This window comes from Lissotriton helveticus, chromosome 5_1 (assembly GCF_964261635.1).
Source record: "Lissotriton helveticus chromosome 5_1, aLisHel1.1, whole genome shotgun sequence".
Classification (NCBI taxonomy): Eukaryota; Metazoa; Chordata; class Amphibia; order Caudata; family Salamandridae; genus Lissotriton; species Lissotriton helveticus.
Window position 1 is genome coordinate 1161409040 of NC_136065.1, and position 25223 is coordinate 1161434262.

At 42.9% G+C, this 25223-nt stretch overlaps 1 protein-coding gene across 50 annotated transcripts in view; it reads left to right on the forward strand.

Moving 5' to 3' along the window:
• The first annotated feature begins 3904 nt into the window (after positions 1 to 3904).
• TCF7L2 (transcription factor 7 like 2) overlaps positions 3905 to 25223 on the forward strand; it is a 358366-nt gene continuing 337047 nt past the window's right edge. For 15 of the 50 annotated variants that reach the window (XM_078643788.1, XM_078643789.1, XM_078643805.1 and 12 more), the window contains exons 1-3: positions 3913 to 4708; positions 7223 to 7289; positions 7468 to 7592. In XM_078643788.1, coding sequence (XP_078499914.1) covers positions 4520 to 4708; positions 7223 to 7289; positions 7468 to 7592 — 381 coding nt within the window. In that variant the 5' untranslated portion in view covers positions 3913 to 4519. Of the gene's footprint in view, positions 4709 to 7222; positions 7290 to 7467; positions 7593 to 25223 lie in introns of all 50 variants that reach the window. The other 35 variants (XM_078643802.1, XM_078643800.1, XM_078643832.1 and 32 more) reach the window with 11 other exon arrangements.

A 25223-nucleotide genomic window follows, 5' to 3' on the forward strand; every position in this document is an offset into this window, starting at 1 on the left:
CTAGCAGCCTTCATTATTTATTTATGTTTAAGTATGGTCACTCAGACAAAAGCCGATGCATCATTTTGTGTAAGGCCTACTTCACGACAACCCAGGATAATGGGTTGGAGCCGCAGTCGCCCAAATCCAAAACAATGTAAAAACCTGATCTGGACCGTCCTACAAGAAATTACGGAAAGCAAGACGAATACTACTAACTGAAACCGTCGCTCAAAGTACTTGTAAGTTCTTCCAGTTATCACATGTATTCTTTTCCTCTTAGGATACATGCAAGTCTGAGGTATCCCCCGTACCATACACTGTTCATAGGTGTCCCAAAAGTGATCAGCAGACGCCTGCAGTAACACATCCTGGTATTGGGTGTCCTGGGGGTGAGCATCAGAAGCCTGCAGTCTAACTTAGTCATAACACATACAATGTAATATAACACATAGCACACTATCCAAAACTCAAAAAGTAGCAAAAATTGACATTTCTAGTCAGAAATAATATCTCTCGAAATATAAGGGTGCATTTGCAAAGGATTGTGTGTATACGAATGGCCATGAGTAGGTCATTTGTATACCCACAATCATTTTCAGACTACCATATTCATGCGAAAGTGAGTAGCAAATGCACTTATGAGCAATCTTTAAGAAACACCGAGAAAGGTTCCTCTTTTCAAATATGTTTGCTTCTGCACGGAGGCTAAAAGAATGATGATCAGAATGTCAGATATCATGAATGAATATTTAGCCCTAGAATGCCTCTATTAAGATTATGCCTTTTGATGATCTGGTCATGGAAAGGACCTAAACTTCTAGTAGTAAAAGATAAACATACAAAATAATAAATGCTTACTGAACTTCACAGGTTGGTAAATACAACATACTATTTTATGAAGTTTTTTTTACAAGGTTTTTTTATTTTTAACGTTGATTTTTAGCACACAAAAATATCAATATAAATAGTAACAGTAAAATGTTTCATTGCATGTAAACACTTATCTGCATTGCATTTCAAGCAAGTATTTAGTTATAATGTAGAATGTGCAGTTGTTCTTGGGCCACATATAACAAATCATGAGTTTAGCAATACTCTGGTTCATGAAGCCTCGGCGATATGAGTAAATTACAAATATCTGTGAAATAAAATAGAACAACTAGATTAATTCTGCCAGAGCTGAGAACAAAATTCAAACAAAAATAATGAAAATGTGACAATTTTGCTAAGAACAAAGAAAGTAGGGAAAATGAAGAGAAAGAATATAACGAGTGAGGACAAATGAGAAAGACTTAAAAGGAAGGAAGAAGTTAAAAGGAGGAAGAAAAGAACAGAATATTAGGAGGAACAATGGATGGTACAGACATGAGGAGATAAAAGTCTGTTGTAGGAAGAAATGAGAAAGAAAAAGAAAGACGGGGAGATAGAAGCGAACAGAAATAAGCAAGAAAGGGAGAAAAATAAGGAAGTAAAAAAGACAGAACGAGACAGAGGGAAAGAAAGAAACAAAGAAAGAGAAAGAAATGGAGGAAAAGCTCTCGCTGCCCCCTCATCTCTCCCGCGTTGCTGGAATGGAGAAGTGTTTCATTCTTGTGTGCTTTGTTTTTTTTATTTTCACTGGGCCTCTTGGAATAATCCCTTTTCTTTATCTGTCCTCCCAGTTAGACATTGTCCCGAGCCTTATTTATTTATGAAGGCTGGAGGTTAGTGCTACCTGCTGGGTCTAATTAGCCTTTCTCTTTGTGTTCCTCCCAATCCTGTCTGATTAAATGTACACATTTGTTTTACCTCCTTTCATGCCATCCCCGCTTCGTATTAAAGTTGTAAATTGCCTTTTCAGTGTTTTTTTTTTCTCAGCCTGTATTTGACGCCCTCTCGAACCCCCTCGGGTTTGCAAATTGCAGTGTTAACTTTCCAATCCCAGCCGGACGGGCTGTCATTCTAGGGCCCAAGTTCGCTGTTAGGGGAATGACAGCTACAAAGGACTAGTATAGCACTTACTGTGCACACTACTGACACAATAACGGAAGCTATGCCGAGGGCCAGTCATCCATTGCGGGGGAGAGGAGGAGAGACACATGTAACATTCCATTAACAGGAGGCCGTATGCATTTCTCAGATAATACTTAGTGGAATGGCTTATGTGGGATTCGGTTACACGTAGAGCTACACAGTAGGCACCCTACCCACCGAGTTGTCTCCCCACCTAATGACGTAAAACAAACGAGAGTGAATCATATTACAAAAGGGGAGGGGCTGAAGCAAACCACGTCATGAACCCCTTTGGTCTTGCTCACTAAAACTGTGCAGTAGGAACTTCAGAACTCTGAGCTACCTCGCCCCCGAGGGCTTCTTGAAACCCTGGAGTGGACTACCTTGTTAAGGAGTCAGTGTATCTTCGCCCTACACCAAGCAGGCGCTTCTTGTCAACGCTTGGTCTGCGCTCCACTAAGACGCCACATAAAATGCATATTTTTACAACATAGCGTGATACTGTTAAAAATACAGAGATGTCCGACCTTCCTTCCCTCTTTGCAGCTGTTACGGACATTGAGTCCCTTCCCCCCCACCGGACTAAGTTGCTGAACATGACCTTGTTTCCCCTCCCACTTTCCTCACACGAGAAACCCCCAACTGCCTGACACCGGGTCATTCACGTGGCTGGTGGACATGCCAGCGCCTTGAGCGCTTCCAGTTCAGTCAGCGCTACATGCCGCGTCCGTTATTTCCCAGGTCTTCGTGCTCTCTTAAAGTGGTCAGATACCAACACACAACACCGGCTCTTACGGAGGGACAGCCCAACACAACATATTCCATGACAACTAAGCGAACCCGCACGCACTTATCAAAGAGCAACACGTTGAGAAAAGTTGAGACGATTTCCACGAGTAAGGACCCTCGCCACAGCTGAGGGCATTAGTGCTACACACAAAAGCTCCCAATCACAATAGGTTTGTGTTACAGCGGATGCAACATTTACATACGTTAACGTACAGCACCGCCACGTACAGCAGCTTACAAAAGTGTCTAGACTGTTGGAATACAGAATCTCCCAATGACATTGAAGTTCTCTCGCCTATCCTGGTGGATTGGTGTTTTTGTTTCATGCGGTTCTGCACAAGCCTTCAACTTGACCTGCCCCGACTTCTGCTTTGCTCAGTGGCCCCTGCATGAGTGTGTGGTGGTGTTTACAAAACACGCACTTAGTAAAGGATACATTTCTTAGAGATTCCACAACCTCCTGCAGTCCTCAGCCGAGGCGCAGGGGGCGTCACTTGAGAGCGGGCAGTAACCAACTGGGAACGCCCACCCTGGTGACTTCAAGGGTCCCACGTAAAAGAGCTGAGTAACTTTCGCAGCAACTTCGCAGTGGGTGTATTACTATTAATGCCCGCCCCCTCCCTACCACTAACGGGGCAGTATACCAGTAGAAACTCAACAACTGGGCTAAAGTTTGCCACTGTCCAAAAAGTCACAGGGACAGCGCTGCTCTACTGTTGACATCGCGTGACACTGGCTCACTGACAGCCGGCTCTCCAGAGGAGCCTGTTTTCCTTCTAAGCACAAGTGGCAAAGTCAACTCTGCCTGACAGAGGGCCCCCTCCTTAAATCCTCCCCCTGGCAAGCCTACCAACCTCAAGCGCCCCAGCAAAGACCGTCCACTCCCGAGGCTTTTTGTCTTTTCTGTGGGGCCTTCCACCCCTAACTACCCCGTAAATCCGCACCGCCTTTATTTTATTCCCTCTCCAGTGTTCCTGTCTTCGTTTTTACGTTTCCCAATCATTTTCGCTTTTCTCTCTCTCCCTCTTCCTGTGTTTTTATGTATGCAAGCGTCAGGACGTGCAAACCCCTCCCTTTCCCTTCTGAATCTCATTAAACTTTTTCCCCCTCCCCTCTCAGCGCCCGCTCCTTCCCTGCTTCACTATCCAGGCTCCCACCCCCTCTCTCTTCTGTGTGTGTATGTATGCTTTCTCCCTCTTTCAGATCTGCCCTCCCCTTGTCCCTCCCCCCTTCCTCTCTTTCCCTATCTGTCAATCAGAAACCTCCCTTTGAACTGGGAGAAAAAAATCTCTCAGTTCCAACTTCAACTCAGTCAATCCAGGCGGCCACAGCTCTCTATCTTCTACAGCTTTTTATTTATTTCTCAGCTGGGGGTTGTTTTTTTAGGGGGGTGGGGTGTTTTTGTGCACCCCCTTTAAGTTTATTTGTGTTCTTTGGGGGGTGGTGGGGGTCAAGCTTCCGAACAGATCCTGGAGAGCGAGAGAAAGCAGCAAACGAGACACCCCCCTCAACAGAAACCAAGAAGAAGAGGGGAAGCCCTCCCTGCACCCCCTGATTTACCCTCCCCCTTCACAGAAACTTCAACTTCTTCTTTTTGCACAAGATTTGCAACAGCAGCTCATAGTGGGGGGTTTGTTGCAAAAATAAGCCAAGGGGCAGCGAGGGGGAAAGTTTGCCCTCTTTGGTTTCTTTTTGGAGGGCTCTTTTGCTTTTCCGGGTGGCTGCTGGGCTCGTCGCCAGGCTGCCCCGGGGAAGGATGCCGCAGCTGAACGGCGGCGGGGGCGATGACCTGGGGGCCAACGATGAGATGATCTCCTTCAAGGACGAGGGCGAGCAGGAGGAGAAGACCTCCGAGGACTCGTCGGCCGAGCGGGACCTGGCCGACGTGAAGTCCTCGCTGGTGCACGAGTCCGAGGCGAACCAGAACAGCTCGTCCGACTCCGAGGTACGGGGGCACGGGGCGCAGGTCCTGGCACTGCGTGGTCTCTTCAAGGGGAGGGGGTACCGGGTCCTGCAGCGCGTGCGCCGGCTGCAGCGGTGAGGTGCGCGTGGAGTGCCGGCTGAAAGTGTGTGCGCGCGCGGCGTGCTTCTTGCAGACGGGCGCTGCGTGCACCGCGCGACCCTGCTGCATGCATGCATGCTGTTTGGAATGGGTGCAGTATGCAGGGGGTGTCAGTGCGTTACGCTGCTGCGGGAGGTTAGCAAGGGGGTGCATGCAGGCATGCTTTAGCCGTGAGGAGCCTGCATTGGTAGCCGCAAGGGAGGCTTCTTTGGGTGCACGCTTCTACTGTAAGTTTGCGAGTCAACATTTAGCATGCCATCCCCTATTGTGCGAAGGGGGGTGTACTCTGCGGGGTAGTGAATGCGAATCTTATGGATGTAATGTCTTACAAGTGTTGGGCGAGCGTCCTGCATGCACACAGCCTTCGGCCAGGGCTATATACCCTCCTTGACAGTGCAGTGAGCGGCCTCTGATCCCTGCCTGCTGTTTCGCGCTTGTCCCTCTCTAGCATGACATGCAAAAGTAAATACAATTCTCCCTTTTATGGCAGCCCCTGCAACTGGAGCCTCTACCCCCTACAGACAAAACAAACACCCCTTTATGATACCCCTCGCTGTTCTAACAGGCAGAATAACAGCAGAATAACACCCCTTTGTGTTACCCCCTGCTGCTGCACCCGGCAGGCAGAAATAGTACTTCGCTATGACACTTCTTGCCGCCGTACCCTGCCTGGCTAAAGAAAGGCACCCCTTTCATCGCCCTGCCTACTGCTGTAACCCTCAAAAGCCACCTCGGCCGAACCTACAGTGCTCCTTCCTCTTGCACAGTTTAAAACCACTGGGACACAACTAACCTTTTATGACATCCCTGTGACTGTGTCCACCTGCTTTTGTAACTTTAGTGACTACGATTTCTCACCCTTTTCACTGCTCCCTTTGGAAAGGACCGGCCACATGCTTTATAAATGGAACGGCCCGGACACCTCCTCCCCACCACCTCTCATGCAGTTGCCCCCTTTCCTTTGCATCCGTGGCCTTGTGCTGCGTTGTTACTGTATCCTCCTATATGGGGTTGTCAAAAAGGCATTAATTTTGGGAGCTGTCAGCTGTGTTTTTAATGCATCTTTGTCTCTCTTGTGTTGAAAATACAGCAAAACACATGAATAAACCGTGGGAACTTTGTTTTGATAGCAAGCAGAGCCCTAACCCCTCCCCCCACGAAACTGTCAACTCCAAAGGTTTGCAACTTTGTATCTTCCGCTCTTTCTGCAATGCTTTACGTGACCTGACGAGAACCACCACGTCTTTCTGTAACAATAATGCGAAACACAAACTTTGTGTAGTTTTCTTGATGTCACCCTGCGATTCCTTACATAGGACTTTAGTTCTTGGCTAAGGAATGCATAGGTCACTGCAGGAAAAATAGTATTTGTAGAGTGCATCTACGGTCCAATGTTGCACCCATGCTCCCTTCTCGACAGCGCATTTATTCGTGGAAATGTACCTCGCTTCCTCCCTTGCGCGTGAACTCTCAGGCTGTTTGATATTGTACGCGCCCCTCCACCACAGGGTTGCCTGTGCTCGACCTCTGTTATTTTTAGTGTCAGCGGCCCTCACCTGTGGCCCACGTTTAACCCTTACTTCACACACAACATGCCATGAAGCAGAGCCCCATGGAAACGTTGTTAGTGGAAAGAAAGGTCCCCACCCTGGGGTGTGAATACCAGTCTGCCGGTTTCCTCAATCCCTCTCTTCCGGGTTACCCACCATGAACTTTTCCCTCTGTGAAAGGGGGTAGGCACCTCCCATTTTTGGCTGGCCTCTGTACACAGCATTCAGCGTGATTAAAACCCCAATTTACTTGAGCTGCTGGTATTTTTTGACCATGAAGGCCAAACCTTACACAGTTTATAGTCCCAAATTTACCCCATTGTCTTGACAGCTACTACATAACACACACAAAGAACTTGACACGTATTTTAGGAGTCACTTTGGACGTAGGAGTTTATAATGTATAAAGGGGTACTAACGTCGAAACCTTACCACCTACCTCTTTTTTTAATTACCAAATAAGTCATCGTACACTGCAGGTGTGTTTGGGGCTGCCTGTTTTATTAGGTCAACGACCGCCCTACATCATCAGTTTAAAATGCTCTAATAGAGACTGCTCATTTTTCTGGATTAAAAAAAAACAGCCGTAATTTCTGCTTATACGTTTTTTTTGTCTATTGCGCGTAATGGGCCCACTCCTTAACCCGTCTGTTTATTATTCAACCGTTTCCTTATGTCATAATACAAAGCATAATCAAGCCCCCATTCAAATGCATTCTAACAGAATACACATATAATATAATCCCTAAAACCCTAGTAGGTTGTTAATTTTTTATAACGTTGATTGCGCTGCTAAACATCCTTTAATATCATTTGAAATGTTTTTTTTTGTTTTGTTTACGTTAAGGCGGAAAGGCGGCCTCCTCCCCGCTCCGAAAGTTACAGAGAGAAATCAAGAGAAAGTTTAGAGGAAGGTGAGTCGCCAAAATAAGAGGAAAACAAATTGTTCTCCGGAAAACACACACATAGACGCCGGGTGGGGGACGATCGGACCTTTCGGTACCTTGCTGTAAAATGGGAGATCCTAGTGTGTTGTTTTTAAAATAAAGCTTGCTTACCCGTGTTATCCCTTTCCTCCCCGCCATGTTACAGCCGCGAAGAGGCAAGATGGAGGCCTGTTTAAGGGCCCGCCGTACCCGGGCTACCCCTTCATCATGATCCCAGACCTGGGCAACCCTTACCTCCCCAACGGCTCCCTCTCTCCGACGGCCAGAACAGTGAGTGCCTCGCCGCCGCCGCGCAGCCCCCCGCTCTTGTTTTATGTTCCTCTGGCTCGCAGGGGCCGAGCTAAACTTTCAACTGAGCTGTGTGTGCGCTGCTGCTAAACTTTCCCCCGGCGCCGCTCCCTGGGACTGGGGTTTGTTTACCTCCGCCATATTGTCCCGTACGCTACTTCCTGGTTTAGCAGGGAGCCTCGCTTTGCCCCGTGTGTCAATCTTTTCCTGTTTCCTTTCTTCGCCGCTCTCTTTTTATTTTACCTCTCTCGTTCTTTCTCCCACCATTCATTAGCACTCGTAGGTCTCAATGTGTGTCCTGCCCTTTTCCGCATGATTTCCCTTTTGCATGTCAATTTTTTTTTCTTGGTGGATTTTTTTCTCTCATTTCTTCTCTAGCTTTCATTCTCTTTTACCTAATTCCCCAAACATTATCTTTGTACGTGTTTCCTGATTTTTTCCCCTTCCTTCTCCTTCTGTTAAAATTATTAGATTCTGCTCCCATATATTTTTTCTTTCTACTTTGTTTTTCTTTTAATTTCTTCTGTTCCCTTTGACCTCGCAAGTATGATTCAGACTTACCATTATTATCTTTTTCTAATTATTTTACACTTCTCATTTCTTTTATCCTTTTACTCCTCCCATTTTTTTTCTTTTACTTCCGCCCGCACACTATCATTCTCATCCCTCTATTGCTGATTCTTTCTCATTTCTGTTTCACTTTACGCTAACATCTTTATCTTTTCACCCCATGCACTCATTATTCCCCATTTCCTGCATGTTTCTTTTCTTATATCGGATCATTCTTTATACTTACCTTATTCCTCCCCTTTCTTAACCTTTCAACTTCACAATATTTCTCTTACTTCCCCCTCTCTTTATCTAAAACAACAAAGAATAATTAGTTTGTCTGCTGCTGCACTGATACCCTTAATATTTTTATTTTAATGGGACGTTGGCATTCTTTTTTTAGCAGAATATGATAATTTCTGTATATTCTCAAATGTTAATATTTAATGCTTTACAGTGTTTTCCATCAGGAATGGTTCTTCTCAGTATTTCCTATAATTTCCTTAACACATTTCAGGTTTAAATCCCTTAAATGGCAATTTGTTATTTTTTTAGAAATAGTTCTTTGAATTTCCCAGCATGCATTTTAAAAACATCCCTCAAATACCCTAAAGGTGCAGCATTTGAAGTTGCAGTCAACTTAATCTTTTGCAGAAGCCTATTTTTTCTATGCTTGTGGGCAAGTATTTTTTTCACCACAGAAGTATCCCTCTACTTTGCAAGTTTATTTGCATTGTCTTCTTAAATTCTGTAATTTACAATTTGCAGACACTGCACTAAAATGTATTCATATTTTATTAAGTGGAGAGTTCAAAGTAATATCATTTTTATGAAACAATTTGGCTATAATTTTCTGCAGGTGTCTCTAAACTATGTACTTTTTGAACTGTACAGTTATGCATTGTTCTAATTGTGAACCAAATGAGTAGGACCTCAAAGAGGTATGCATGTTAATTGGGAAAACCATTTTACCCCATACCCACCTATTAAAATATACATAAAAAATAGCCATAATCGTCAGCTTAGAACATTCTGTCATCACCCTGTGTCTCAAAATTAACACTTTCACTTTGTTGCTTTTGTTTTATTTCTCTTTGATATTAATGTATTTATGCTTTTAAACACACCTGTCAATGCATCCTATATCCCACGGCCAGGCTTATTTCATTAGTTTTTTTCCTCCGGTCATCCTTTCTGCTGTCTCTTATTGTCGTGTTTGTCCATTCTTGTTTTATGAGCGCGATTCAAATCATTTGTTATTTTTTCTAAGTTTATTTGGTGTGTATTATTTCCAATTTGAGTTTTAAGTTGGAGATTATTGCATTTTTAATGTATATACCTGTTTTCCTAGAGTATGTCTTCCATGTTATTTTGTTCATTGGGTAAAAATTAGTACTTTAAATATTTTATGTATGCCTATGTTTTGTTAATTCATTCTGTGTGCTCGGTAATGATAGAAGCATCTCTCCCCCCAAACCCAGTCACCCTCCCACCTCTCCAAACACATGCTTTATAGGTAAAAGAAAAAGTATTCCCCAAAGGAAACAACAGTTTTGGTTCATGATATGAGATTTATATACAATAAAAAGCATGGAGACTGCTGAAAGTACAGAACACAAACACACTCTTGTTCAAAGTAAAGGAAGTGAAAAAATAAAATATTTTTTTATTGTCTGTTTACAAGCGATCCGTATCAGTACAGTACTTCTAAGTCAATTCTGGCTCTTGCATGTTAATGTCTGAGAGGATCAGAGAACAATGTGTAAAGCAAACTCAACAGATAAAATATGCTATATCATGAAATGCTTGTAAATGTTTTACTTCCCCCTTGAAAGTAACATGCCTTCCTTCTCCCTACTTTAAGTGGTTGACTTTTTTAGTAGTAAGCTGTTAGCATTATTGGTTGAAAGATAATTTATTCAAGGTTAATATTGTTTCAGTAGTGACTATGGTTAACTCAAGGGATGAGGCAATGGCTTTGGGCATGCACTTACTAGCCTGGTACTCATCCCTTACCAGTAGTTTGTTGCTTTTCTATCTGAAATACATTTTTCACTATGGCTCCCCCTTCTTTCTCTCCTTCATTCTTCTAATACCACCTTCCCCACCATCTGCATAGCACCTAGAGACCACCGTCTTTATGGTACATTTTAGAATTGCTCTGAATAATTAAAATATATGCAAACAATTTTATGAGTGAAGTGCCTGTGGAAGTGTTCATTCAAAGGCATGACACTGAGTACATTTTCCCTATTTTTTCCATTTGCCTGCACCCGTTGCAGGCCAGTGGCGGTATGTGCTTGCCTTCCCCTGCTAATGAAAGATGTTGCCCAGCCAGTATAGCACGGTATGAAATGGCACCTCTGCTGTTTGTAGATACACGATCAATACTAGTGGCTGCTGTGGGCCGGCCTTTTGAGATCCACAATTGTAAAACATTAAACACCAGGTCACACGTTTCATCAGTTGTCCAAAGAACCCGGGGAAAGGCGTGTATGTTGGGAGTTAAAATAAATACTCTTTAGCTTCAGTGAACTTGCACTTTTTTATCAAGGTAGTTGCAGTCAATATTTGCAGTATATTTGAAAGCTTGGTTCTGAAAATAGTGCTGGGGCGTGGATGCTGTTTTTTGAATAGCATTTTGATGAAAAGGTAGCCATTGTAGGACTATTATGTTTGATTTTGTGGTTGCTCTCTCTTTCAAAATCTTAGGAAAAGAAACTCATCAATGTCAAGTTCAACATAGGGCAGGTGGTGATGACAGAAACACTGAATTGGCTAAGTCTAGATTGAAGGATGAAAACGGGCTGTAGTGGGGTTTCAAACTACTATACTTTCTGTGCTGGAAAATGTTTAAAACCCTTCTACTGAGGAACTGGTACCATTTAAGATCTTTTTTCTCAATTTTCTTACTTTGTATATGTGGTTTTGTGTATTGTTAGTGTAGTGTCTATAGAACACCTTGCATCTTTTGCAGAAGTGCAGTTTGCTCCTTTTTCTGTTACGAATGGGCAGCAGTTATTGAAAAACAAAATCTTCTTTGAGCTACGTCCTGAAGGTTGACATCAAGCGTACACTTACCTAATTTTTAAGTATTTAAATAAACTGAAGGCTTTAGGCTACTGACCTTGTTTTTCCTTTTTTTTTTTTGCTGAGTTTCCTTTGGATTCTGCGATTAACATAAAAAAGCCGTACATTTTTTACATTAAGTATTTTGATATACATGATTTGGTTATCTGTAGGTTCTCCTTAAGCTGTAGATATGAACTGGCATGTGATCAGCCCTAAAATTAATATGATCTAAAATATTACTTATAATATCGATTTCACTTGCACAGGGTGCCCATTTTGATATGATATGGGTGAGGTGGGATGTGAAGTAAGGGCACAATTTGCCCACCAGCTGAAAATGTAACTTCAACTCCCATTTACTCTGTTTTAACCGGACTCTGCCTGGTCGTCCATTCTCTGGGTTTCTATGGGGAATTGTCAAGAGCTCGCCGCCACATTTATTTGTTCCTCCTTGCCGCACTCTTATTTTTTCACTGCTTGAAAAATGTCTAAATCTGTCAAATCAGACAAGCCTGGCAGCATTGATTTCTGCTTTTCAGCGTATGAGAGTGAAGAATTGGGGAGTATTACTAAATTGGCTTATGATGAATAATTTATACACTCGGGTTTGCACACTTTCATCTCTAATGACCCGTGAGCCCAAATAGAGTAACACATTTATTTGTCCGTGCCTTAAAATGGCATATACCTTTATCCCTGTGATAAGCTTTTCTTGGAGAGGGTGGTTTTGCATTTAGAGCCCACAATTACGTTTTGTAAAAAGGATACATGATATAGATATAATATGCACAACTGTTTAGCATTAATTACCTAAATGCATCTAAGATCCATGTGTTGAAGGAACAATTTCTATTTTTCTGAGCTACTATGGAGGTTGACCATGCTTTGGGATTTTATTAAGTGTGGACAGTAGCGTGTCTTCATTTTGTTGGGTAAATATGTCCAGGTTTATGTTGCATATCCTCTCACTTTAGGAATTTGTATTTTTTTCACCGTCAATTAATGTGCTCACAAATCCTTTAGAAAAGCTCTTTCCATGGAAAATTATTGGTCTCTGCTGGAACCAATGTGTTTTGTGAACAGCGCCGAATACAAGTGTATCTTCTTGAAATGCTGCAAACAAACAGCGCGGAGAGTGGCTCGCTTGTTAGCTCTTGTGTTCCGCGCGCAGACACCCAAGTGACATGTCAAAAGAGGAACATTCTGCTTTTATGTTTCTGTGTCGGGGAATGTACCCTATTTGCACAGAAGAGAAAGGAACTTGGTTGGGGGGCAGAGGGGCGAGGAAGTGGTGATTTGGAGGGGGGCCTGGGAGTTGTTGGGCCGAGGGGGTGAGGTGAAGGGTTAATAGTGATCTCTTAACAAATTGTTTTGACAACACTTTTCAGAGTGGCACATTCCAAGCCTTGGCGGTACATTGTAATATTTCAGTAATTACACAGGTCATTAGGCTCCCAAGCTGGGCTGTAACATTCTTTTCACTCTAAAAAAGGACAGGTGTCAGGCCCTGTCTTATGGATTGATTATGCCTTAAATATTTCTCCAGTATTTTCAATGGGTTTATCATTGCCCGATTCATCGTTTAATCACCTGCTCCTAAACTGTGATTTTGCTCTGTGAAGGACATAATGTGAGCCATGTTATCACTTTCAGAGACAAAACAGCAAATGTTTGCCTTGGCCCATGAGTTCTATGCGCAGTGCAGCGTTTTTACGCCTGACACACATCCACATCTTTAAGAATGGTATTGTTAAGGCGAACATAACCTGCACAAATCTCGTTTAGTTGTACAAAATAAAGTTACTGTCATTTTCACTGCTGCTCCATTCAACATAGCTCTTTATTTGGGTGACACTAAAGACCCCTCCTCATAGGGCCATTTCCTCTTATTTCCTCTATCTGCTCTTTTTGTTGGTTGTTCTTTTTCCGTATAGAGTTTCAGTTTTCTAATATGACTTCATTTCGAACAAACAGGCTGCAGTGGTTGGTCAACATTCCCTCCCAGGGGGCTACGAAAAGTAGTTACAGCAGAGAGTTGGGTTTCAGGGAGGCTGAAAAGCAATACCCGTCCATTCTGTGGGCGAAGCCTCCCAAACCGGTGCACTGCATTACAGAACGGCATTCGCCAAGGAAACAGAATATTTTAATAGTGGGCCTAATGGCTAATCTGGTCCTCTGAGGTTACAGGAAAGGCTTTTTTTGAGGTGCGCATGAATGTATTCACACATGCACCTTTTACACCGAATGAGACAAAACACCAAGATTAAAAAGAGAACGTAAAATATGTTGTATGTTATTCATGCAGCCTCTCGATTTCGTAAACACCCAATTTCAGTAGGGTGGTGCATTATAAAAGGATGGGAAAAAAAGTGAGTTTAACATTTCTGGGACTGTGTCCTAGCTGGATTTAAAATCTGATAAACTAATGATGCAGAGAGGGGAGAGACAGCTGCAGTAGTTCTGAGCGGAAACTTAAGTCTGGCGGAGGCTTTTCCAGCTGTCTCTGGAGTTATGTGGAAGTGGATTATTGGCATTTTAGTCGGGGGCCAAACTGTATTTCCCATATGTTTCTTTAAGCAGGAAGAAGCAGATAGTGTTGGGGGAGGGCAGTTATGAAGTCGAGCTCTGTAAAGATTTAAGACGGGAAAGGATTTCTACCATGTTTTTTTTGGTTTTTTTGCTCGGGAGTTGTCAAGATTTCCTAGTAAAATAAGAAATACGGTTTCCAGGGGGAAAAAAAACCCAGGAGTGTCTTCTTTCTATTTCGAATTTAGAGTGCATGGGCACGTGTTAATTGCCTAAAGGCAGCCCTGGGGGGAGGGTGTGAGGAATGATAGCAATCAATCCACGAATTTTCTAGATGGCTCTTTAATAATGGAAATGTCATTTATTTAGATAATACTTGTTTACAGAATTGTCTCGTGGTAGCTAAATAAGAGACTAGAAGTTAAACAGCCTTGTAGTATGGTTATTTGTGGGCCATGATGCCACGTCTTAAAATTATAAACCATGAGGTTGAGGTGTTTGTATATGTCATCAGAACCCTGAGATGACATTAGAGGTCCGTAATGCATGCTTATCTTTGCATATTTTCTGTTTTTGTTTCTTGTGATTTTCTTCTGTTTCTTTCCATGTTTCTCAGTCTATACTTCACGGACCATCGTTGACAAAGGTGACCCCCTCCAAACCCCCATTCATTCACTTGGGTTACATCATCCTAGTTAATCACAGGTCATAATTTAGAGGAGCAATGTCTTTGAATTATGGGTTTCCACACTATTGCAAATCGTGTAACAAAAATATTAGGGGCAATTAGTGCTCCTCCTTTTATTGACCTGTGGAAGGCAAAAATGTGGAGTTGGACATGATGGGATTTAACTCAGCGGCCCACAGCCTGCACATAGATGTTCTGCTGCCGGGTACTCAGTCCAATGGGCCATCTTGTCTTGAGTTGTTGCCCCATGCATGGCTCTGTAGACTGGTTCTGGGTTGAATGTTGTCCTTTAAGTGAACCAGACTATCTGCACAGCAGGGCCGGTCACAACTCGAGGCAACCCTTGCTGCTCCACTGCCCTTGTGCAAAGAGTCCACAGTAACTTTGCTGGCAGGCAGCTCGGGTCGTAAATCCAAGCAGAGTTTATTTACAGCTTATAACACTTACGAATGTTAAGATATTTGACGCCATGCCTGCCTTATAATATCCAAGGTCGGCAGACACCGGCAGTGGGTCAGGTTTCGTTCACTAATTATAAGCAATAATAAAAAGAGGATATTGGGGAGTGGAGAAATCCTGACAGCTAATTGATTATTTTGCGGTTCTCGTTTCTAAGTGCAGCTCTGCGTTTGTGCTCCATCCAAAGACATTACCAGGCTCTCCTATACTTGGCGCTTTTGCAGAGGAAAATTGAGCAGGGCTTCAAACCACTGTAGATCAGAGCACAAGACTGTGCATTGAACCTGAGGTCAGCTAGAACTTGCCTGAATATTTATCAGAAACCTGAAAATCCAGATTTTTGCTTCAGAAACAGGTTCTCCTTGACTATGATCTCTCCAGCCATGGGGACCCATCCACCTTCCGGCTGTCCCATTCCTTAAATTTGAGTTACTCTTCTTGTTTGGAGTACAATGGGTGGGTTTGTAAATATCTTGGAAGATTGTAGACTAGAAACTGGATGTACAGCACAATGCGGTCTGATTTAGGAGGGGGGATTTGTTGCCAGAGGAATGCAAGGATCCTTAAGGGAGAGCGTAAGGTTTGCAATAGCACCGGTCCGAGTTGCAAGGAAGAGCTTTAGCCAGAGGATGGACTCATGCAGAGTAGAGCCCTCGGAGTTCAGATGAATGCAAGGGCCTTCAATGGGTATCTTCTTCTTGAGAAAGCAGAGGCCTAGAGAACCTCAACAGCCAACACTCGGTGGCCTGGGTTACGCTTATTTGAAAAGTATACATATACCATCATTGGCCTCATTGCCATGTTGCAATACACCAAGTTGGAAAATCCAAATGTTATATAGTGAAAATGAAGTGTATTGAGTATTGTCATAAGCGTGCAGAGGTATTGGCGTTTTGCCGTATGCCTCTTGCAAAAATATATAAATGCAGCGCCTCAGACCTCTGCCCTAATTGGTCAGATCGGACCCATCTCATAGTGATCACATCCGATGACCATCTGGTGATTTTCACTGGGGCATAAGGGTAATTGGATAACAGTCGTAGTCCAGTTAACAGTGATCAGTTTTACTCCGGTTGCACCTCAATAACTCTCTCAGCAGAGATACCAAGAATTGAATGGGGTCAGAAATCTCTTCTCCCCCATAAGATGCAGGCTTGGTGCATGGAGGAAGTCAGTGTGGGAAGCTTGCCTTACTCTGATGAACTTTAGTCTCCTGTGCTCCCAGTGCAGCCAGGATCTTTTCATGGTGTGGCCGCAGGCCTTAATTGTAAAAGAATAAGTGACCGGACCCAATGTTTTCCTCAAACGTGGCTTTTAGCTCTGCTGAAAGTTGGGGATGCAAAAAACCTAGGTTGGCTTGTCTTGATTCCAACTCATGCCTCTTTCTTCTACCACAATACACTCCCATCTCCTTTATCCCACTTTCAGGTGCTTTTTCATTTTTGCCTTCGTTCTATGGCACTGTTCTTCCGACTTTTTCTTCCTCCTTCTTTCCCCTTTCCTACATTTTTTCTCTTTTGTCCTGGATCGAAGTCTGATGATGAAAAATAAGGCCCGATCCCCCAAAATGAGTGCCGGTGGGTCCCACCCACAACTGTTTGCTTAAATTAAGTACTGGGTGGCAGGTGCGCTGGCAGAGTTCATGAAAAACTACTGCTGAAATCTGCATATGAACTACAGGGCCCAGGCTCATATCTCGATGGGGTCGAGTTGGTCCATTGTCATTCCAGAGTCCACAGTTATTATTTAAGTTGGTGGCTTTTAACCTTTTGACTTCTGTGGACCCTCGCATGATCATTATTGGAATCCAGGGACCCCCAATAACATTATTGGAATCCGGGACCACCACTGAGTCAATTCTGGAAGCCAGGGATCCTGCCTAAGCAATTTCAGTGATGCACAAAAATACAGAAAGAAGCATTCATCAAACAGACACACCAATTATGAAATATATTTTATTTAATGCTAAAAAAAAATAAAAAAAACTATGTTTCTAATTATATTGGGAAGGTTAGAGCTTTTCATAATTCAATTGTGGCCACACACCTCCCATGCTGTATTCTGTTTGATGCACTTGCATGGCTCCCATAAATCAATCTGAGGATTTCAGCGTAACTTTTAGCCTCAAAGTTCATATTCCTTCACATTTACAGAACGCTTTAAAACTTTAATATTTTGCTTCTTTATTTATATACACTTTATTTATCTGGTAATATTCTTTTATTTTCTAAGAAGTCAGAGACTCCCTGAGTAGGTGTTGTGAACCCCCACAGGTTCCCAGACCTCAGGTTAAAAACCTCTGATTCAAGTCACAAGAGACTGTTCTGTGTATAGCGAGCACTATAGTTAGACAATATTTTTACACTACTTTTCAACAAGCATTTGGGAGCAATTCATTTTGTAGCACGCGCAGTATAAAATAAAAACCACTTCTTTATACTTCCAAGTTTGCCCCTCCAATTACAAGCAGCTGGTATACAGCAACTCTGTTGGCTTTGCTCTTAACAAGTCCTGCTGGTAGAAAGCAGTGAATTACAAAAGCATTATTCAGCCAGCACAGGCTACGTGGATGAAGCCAGTTTTAAGAGAACGACTGAGTTTGTTGGTTTCCCAGGGGCCTGTGTGTTGTAATTGCAGTGTCATTTGTTTGCATTATTAGACTAAGAAGGAAAGTCATGAGTGATTGTCATCGCTCATTTAAGAAATGTTTAATTTGAATTAATTTTAGCCTCATGATGCGCCCATTTCTCTAACTGAAAGGAGGCGGTGAAGCTTGGTGGCAGAACTTGGATAAGTAAATAAAAGCATATTTGTACCCATCCCATGACTAAAGTAATTAAGTAGGTTTCTGACTTTAAAATAGGTTTATGACGCTTAATTCCCTCAGCACAAAGAAGACCTAACAGTTCGGTAGTGTAATACTGCTGCAATCTCCAGTATAAACTTGTTTTTATCACAGACCGGTTTCTGCACCAGAACTCGCCTGAAATAAGAAAGTGATGTGAAAATCCACTAGTGAAAAAGTGGCTTGACTAGCTACATCAATGACTGAAAGCGGTATGATGATGAGCAGGAGGCCTAGTGCTGTGTCGGTGCACGGCTGTACTGACATAGCCCCCAGTGTCTTTTCAAATGTGTATGTAGCAAGCGAATATGGGATGGAAATCTGCACCAGCACAGAGGTTGCTGCTTGTGTACTGAGGCCCTGATTTAGGGTTTCGCGTACGGTAACTCCATCAGACACATGACGAATATCCATTTCGCCCTATCACCAGTGCATTATATCGTTATGCACTTAACATAAGGTGGAATGGATATCCGTAAAGTTTGTGATGGAGCACCATTTCACAAAACTCAAAATCAGGTCACAAGTCCCCAGGGCATAAATATGTGGAACTTGGTGGTGCGAAAGATAATGGGCAAAGAGATTTTGGTTTTGATGGTGTGGGTGGGAGCTTGAGCACCGATCCTGCCACCGGAAGAGGAAGTTCCTTGGAAATGGCAGACGAGGGCAGAAAGAAGAGCATGCCTATAGGGATTTGAGGGAGGGATGTATGTCACCAGTGGGTTGGAAAGGATGAAATATAAGAAATGAATGCGGGAGGGAACCTTGCATCAGGATTTTTGGCTGGGGTGATGGAGAATAGGGTTCCTGATTCTAGGGTGCGTGGGTACAGAATTTGATGCCATGCTTTGGCTTTGTGGTGTGGGGTAATAGAGAATGACATGTATAATTTTTGAGCGCAAGGGAACCAAACAACTCCAGATTGAAAGGGGGGAGCAGAATGTTACAAGGGAACAACTGGGATTGGCGTGGTAAGGGAACTTAGATCCATGATTAGAGGGTAGAAATCGAAAAAAGGGCTTAACACCACTGATGTACGGCTGGAGCCACGTAAGGGGGGCACAATATGACAACAGGGATTTTGAGAAATGCAGTTTGATACCAGGTTTGGTTACAGAGAAGCCACTCGAGATTTGAGGGTGGGATTTGACATCTGTGACAGACATATAGAGAAGTGTGTATATAAAAGTACAAATATTATCCACACTGTATTTAATGAGGTTATTGCAAGTCACTTTTGTGTTCGACGAAGAGCTCTATGGGGATTTGTAGTTTTTGGTACTTCATTCCATAATTATTGTCTTCAGTGGCTTTAGCACTGGCTTAAAAAACAGCACTTCTCACAAGTGATCACCATGATCATTGACTAAATCATTTGACATAAGAGGGACACATTAAATTAAAGAATTTACATAAATTCATCTTTTTTTCTAGCCAGTGCAGCAGACTTTCATCTTCATCCAAAAATAAAATTTTAAGTTCTACCATTTTTAACATTTTTATGCATAATTTCCTGTGCCACTTTCCAAGTGTAACTTATTGCTATACTTAAATTGTGCAAGACCGGTTTCCCTTAAGAACTCTCCTTATCTTTCCTTGAATAGAATGATCTGCACCACCAGCGAAAGGGATGGATGGGGGAAGTGGCCTGGCACTATGTGACACACACAACACACACACCAAACACACACACACCAAACACACACCCCACCACCCACCACCGCCTTCTCTCACCTGCCCTCTATTCTCTGCTCAGGTACACAGTGCAGGTACCTCTAAGCTTGGTATTTATCAAGATGAAGTTTCATAGTATGGCATGATAACTTCGGAGGGGAAGGGGTACTCTCTAAAATAGCCTCTAGGACCAGTAAATATAGTTGGTGAGCCTGTATACATATTTTAAGTTATTTTGGAATTATATGTTCCTAAGAGATTTTCAAGATACCTCTTCGAAACACACCTTTCCAAAAGGGAGGCCTGGCATATACAATATGCATTGGTCAGTGTGACTTCGGATTTATGATAAAATCAGAGTTTCTTGCATTACTGATAACCGTGGAGAGATTGACGCATCACTGTCTTGCATTTGTTTCTTTGCTCTCCTTAGTAAGTAAATTTAACGGTGAACTGATATTAGAACTGTTTATGCTATGATATCCGCCACCCATTTCTGATGCGGTTGACCGGGTTGAAGATTTGCATCCCAGCTGCATGAAATTACCTAGCACTTAGGCTTCTCTGAACTTTTGTGGCTGGGTATAGCGAGACATACAAAACCAAATGCTTTGTTTTCACACAAGTGGGCAAAAAGGCAAATGCATTCCATAGGGCGTATCTCCTCAGTGACTTAAAGGGATCCTCCAACATGGACATGCTTGTCCAGCTGTAACGTTTGCGATCAAGATAATCGAATGGTTGAACAGTTTGGAAGGCCACTGCTCGAAATTGGTCCTGTACTCTAGGTTAGTATTTGTTGCACCAAATGAGGATTACTGGTCATCTGTGGGTTATTTATAAATGTGGTGCTTGGTAGTATGTGATCCTTTGTTGGAGGCAGGGACAAGAGCCTTGTGAAGGAAAATGTTGCCTCCCAAAAATGTATTGGCCATCCAGGAATGACCGGAAGGTCAAATAAACCATGGCTAATGGCTCCTGCCATCGACTGCCATCAGCACCCTTTCCCTGTCTCCTAAAAAGGGACAATAATGATGTCTGCCATTTGAATCCATTGTGGGCCTTGCTTTGAAGAGGAAGTATGGGTGGTTACCTTTGCAGCTGTAGCATCGAGGGCCCCTCACAACCGCGGGCCTTGCCATGTCCTGTCCTGCTTCCACGCCATTGTGCCAGACAGGAAGTGTTAGCCATTATTGCATCCAGAAGGGGGTTATCTGGGCCAAGAGGAAGCCGCTAATCACAGGGAAAGAGCGGTGCACGTAGCATTGTTATACATGCATTTTCTGCAGTCTGATTGGTTGCGGAGTTGTGGCCTTTTCTGCTTTGTGCTATAGTCTGGCAGTCACAAAAAAAAAGAAGAAAAAAAATTCAAAATCATTCCCTCTTCTATCCCTCCACTATCCTTTTCAATCCAAATAGCTGACTAACCTATCCACCACTCCTATTACTTTCATAGTTCACTGTACTAATTTACCACTAATCCTTTAAGGGTACTAGAGTAATGTGCTGCTCACCAAAAAAGCCCATCAACGCCTCCTCAGGGGTAATAAGCGCTATATAAATGCACTTACAATACAATACAATTTAGAAATCGAAGTGTATTTATTATCTTATTGCCACAATAGTGGTGCAGTCCTTTTGCCTGAAATAACATTAATTGAACCATTTATTTTATTGTAACAATAAATATGAACCCCATCATTTATGTGGACCAACTTTCCATCATTGTAATCACTTCCCTTTACCAAGCATATTAATTACTATCATATTTTAATAATAGTGTTAACTACATAATAATCCTCTCTGTTGTTGGAAGACCCTTCCTTTAGCTCATCAAATAACTCTACAAGGAGTGATGCTGCTTTGAATTTCTTTAAATATTAATTTGGTAGAGGGCACATGCAGCCAAGCCAGTGCTTCAGAGTACTCTGGGTGGGGGGTTCTAGGTGAAGGTGAACAGTTAAGGGCATGTAGATATTGACAGGATGAAGGACGGCTCATTCGAAGAGGAATACCAGATTTTAGGTTGTGATTGGCGGTGAGCGGGGGAGAGGTTCTCCACAGAGGGACATTCTAATGCTAGCAGGTTAGATTCTGGAATTAGCCACATCTCAGGTTTTGCACATATGATGCAGGGCCAGTTGTACCCCATCCATTCTTTCCCATGTGAGAGGCAATCAATGACAGCACAGCAGTTTCCCCCATCCCTAGTATCTTGACATGAATCTGGGGACCATCAGTGGTGACAGCTAATGTGTTGGTTGCTGAACATGACCCTCCCTTCCTAGTGCGTGGGTAGCATCACTAGTGTAAGCTATGTCCCATGAGCTAGTTGTGAGCTCTGAAATTGTAGAAACAATAAAGAGATTGAAAGTATTTAGAAATCATTGCTGGTTTTCTTTCAATATTGTTTCAATACTTCGTGAACTTGCAAAATATGGCCATTTAACAATGGACTCGTCCGAAACTTGGTGTTTATATAGAAGCCTGATGCTCATATAGGACTTTAAGGCTCATGGTAGCCTAAAGGAAAAGTGCATTCACACACACACTCCCTTTTCCGTTACTGAGATTTTACTTTGCATTTGGATACAGTTCAGTGCTTAATTTGAGCTAGTGGTTGCCAATGATGCCACCGGCACAAATTTTTGTGGACTGGCACTTATTTTTCTGCATTACAAATTTGCGGAGTGCAAGAGAGTGAAAATACACTAAGCGGAAAATAGAAAACCCGTCATCAAGGTGGAAAGCAGAAACGAGCAAGGGTGAAGTAAAGGGGCGGGGAATGTCTGGTAGTGGATTAAAGAGGCATGAGGTGGATTCAAGCTGTTACATTTAATAGCACCAGTCACAGGCCTCTGAGCAGAGTTTGGGCACAACCCAGACAAATGAAGCACTGGCGGGCTCCATATTTTTAAAGAGAACACCAATCCGTGTTTTATATTGAGAACTCTCACTCCGGCAGCCCATACAATCTCCTAGTTCCCCATGTCCTTGATTGTTGAACCCCACACCTCTGATGAAGCCATTGCTGTGTGAGCATGAAGCACCGTCCACACTGCTGCACTTGGCCACCCCCTTTAGCTGCTAAAGGAGGACTGACTGCCATGAAGCAGTAGAGTCCAGAGGTCTCATTTTCACACCACCCCTGCCATGTGCAGGGACGGGCTGAAACTGAGCCACACTGGCAACAGGTTGTTCCTCCTTTGCACAGGAAGTCCCATATGAAACCTATCTTGGAAAATGAATGTTCCTTTAGGGCTTCAGATAGTGGGTATTTAACACTGCGAGTTGGACGCCTCTGGCCTTGTTGTGATTGGAGGAGGTAGCAGGATCCCTTTCAAAACAGAACACAGAGTAACTAAATGTAACCAAATTATATTCCAATGTCTAGGGTAATATTGAGAACCAACGAAAACATTGACACCCCCACCCCCCTTTAAGCAGTTGAAAAAACAGCCCTGCTACTTCATAGAATCCTTGTCCATTAAACCCACTTGCTTCTTTCTGTCTTGCTGAGATACTGTCCAGGACTCCCGAGCCGCTTCCTTTGTGAAACAGGCCCTGTGATAGCCCCACATGTCAGTTTGTAAATACATCCTGAAACAGTGACAAATGACCTCACTGCAGTGGATTTTAAAATAATACTGGGCTGTAGCAAGTTAAAAGGGACACGTGTGTTTCTTTAAAACAGACATTCATTTTAAAAATAGGAAGGCGGTAATATCAATTAACAGCTGTTTTAGCCAGGAAATGAATACACTTGTTTTGATGATTTCCATAACTTAAAATTTTATTTTTCCTCCGTTAAGCTTCTTTAATGTTATAATGCGCAAAAACAAAGGAATGTTAAGGGGTACAAGAAATGTAGTAATTAATATAAATTGAAATTGCACATTGGGCTTTTCTCTGTAAACAGTAATAAATGATATGATAAGAGTCTTGAAAAAGATGTGATTTGTTTCTTGGTCCGAGTATGGGGCTAAGAACAGTCCATGTGAAGAACTTAGGTTTACAGTTTACTTTAGGGTTTGTAGCAAGTTTTAAAAACAGGCAGCATGTTACCAGGCACGCAATACACAGGGTTATGTTCCATTGTTCCTGTATAGCTCACGGGATGCGGCGAACCCATAGCAAGGAGGTTCATGATCGCTCTCCTTCTGAAGCTAGCGCAGTAAAACTCAGAAATGAGAAAATAGCCTCTTCCCCATTACGTACTGTTACTCCATTCCCCTACCTCTTCATGCTTTTGAATTGAGTACTTTTCTCGTAAAGATTTGTCAGGCCTCCGACTGCATCTTTCCATCTCCCGCATCAGCGGTGGACCCACAGGCAATCTGCCAATCTGTGAAGGGCTGCATTAGGGGGCCAGCTGTAGAAGCTGTGGACGTTGTGCAGAAAGTCTCCTGCGTCCCAGAACACCTTTCGGGCCTGCCCTCGTATCTCACTGCACCATCATTTTGAACTCCCCCCAGATTCCCTTGAGTGTCATTCCCTCACTGCCCCCTTAATTATGCACCCTGTTCCCCTTTGTCCACCTGTGCCCATTCAGCTTCCTGAGACAGGCTACCATCAATGCACTATTGCTCTATTCAGTACTATCCTAGTAAAAGATCAATCAGTCCATAATCACTCAATCTTGTCAACTCCTTTCTTGGCTCCTTGTATCGTTTTCCTTTATTCCCGTTACATCTTTTGTATTTGAAGGTGAATTTAGGTGGTGATAAGAACTATAGAAATCAACAACAGAGCATTGGCCTGGAGTTTCACAGACGTTCATGGAGGTTCTAGCCCTCTCTTTGCATTTATTACGATGAAGGGACTCTAGCATACGCACTTTCAATTCTTCTTGATGTTGATGTGTTGCGTCCAGTGCTGCTGCTGTCCAAGAACACACTGCTTTCATTAACATGTCTTGCTGTAGGGCCGCTTGGTGCATTTTTTTCCTTCTGGCTTTTTGTCCTTTTTCCAAACTCCCCTTTCCTGCATTCACAGTGAGATGAGATTTAGCTTTACTTGTTAAAACCTTCTGCAGCTGCTCCTTAGAGCAGATTGGTTCACCGTAGCGCCTGGCCAAGTGAATGCTAGAAAAGGTAGGGGAGAAGTGTTAAAAACGAAATCATCAAATTTAAAGTTGCAAAATGTGAAAAATAAGGAGAGTATATAATCAGGTATTTAATTGTAATTGCAGCATTTTTCTTGCTCCATTTGTAGCTCTGAAATCATTGATCATCTCAGGAAGTCAAGTTTGGAAAATTGATTCAGTCAGATAGTGAGACAAGATGGGAAATACCAAGCAATAATATTGACAGTTCATATAGCTTAGAGCTAAAAATCTAAATTGTCTTTCCACTTAACAGCTCAGTGCTTCTCATTTTATCCACTATCGAAGGAAGAATAGCTCATGTCCATGCAGACAAGACATGTAATCACCAAGTTTGCAGACATGTCTCTGTCTCACTCGGCTTAGATTTCACTTAACACATTTTTTGTTGTCCTTTCGCTATAATTTTTTCCACGTTTCTGGTTGTGTTTTGTAGTGACTAAAAAATTAGGATAGTAACGCAGGGCGCATGAATATGTTCATTATAGCACTGAATATCCGGAGCCATCCAGGTGGGACATTTAGAAAGAAGACAAATCCCATTCTTACAGCAGCAAAATATATGTCCGCATCAGGGGATTTTGCGTAAAGATCACGATTCAGAAGAGTGATGGAAAGATAGGCACAGACCTTCAACGGTAAGGCTATCATGGGTTCTTTCGTCACATTGACTCTTTCGTTTAGCTGCACTTACTC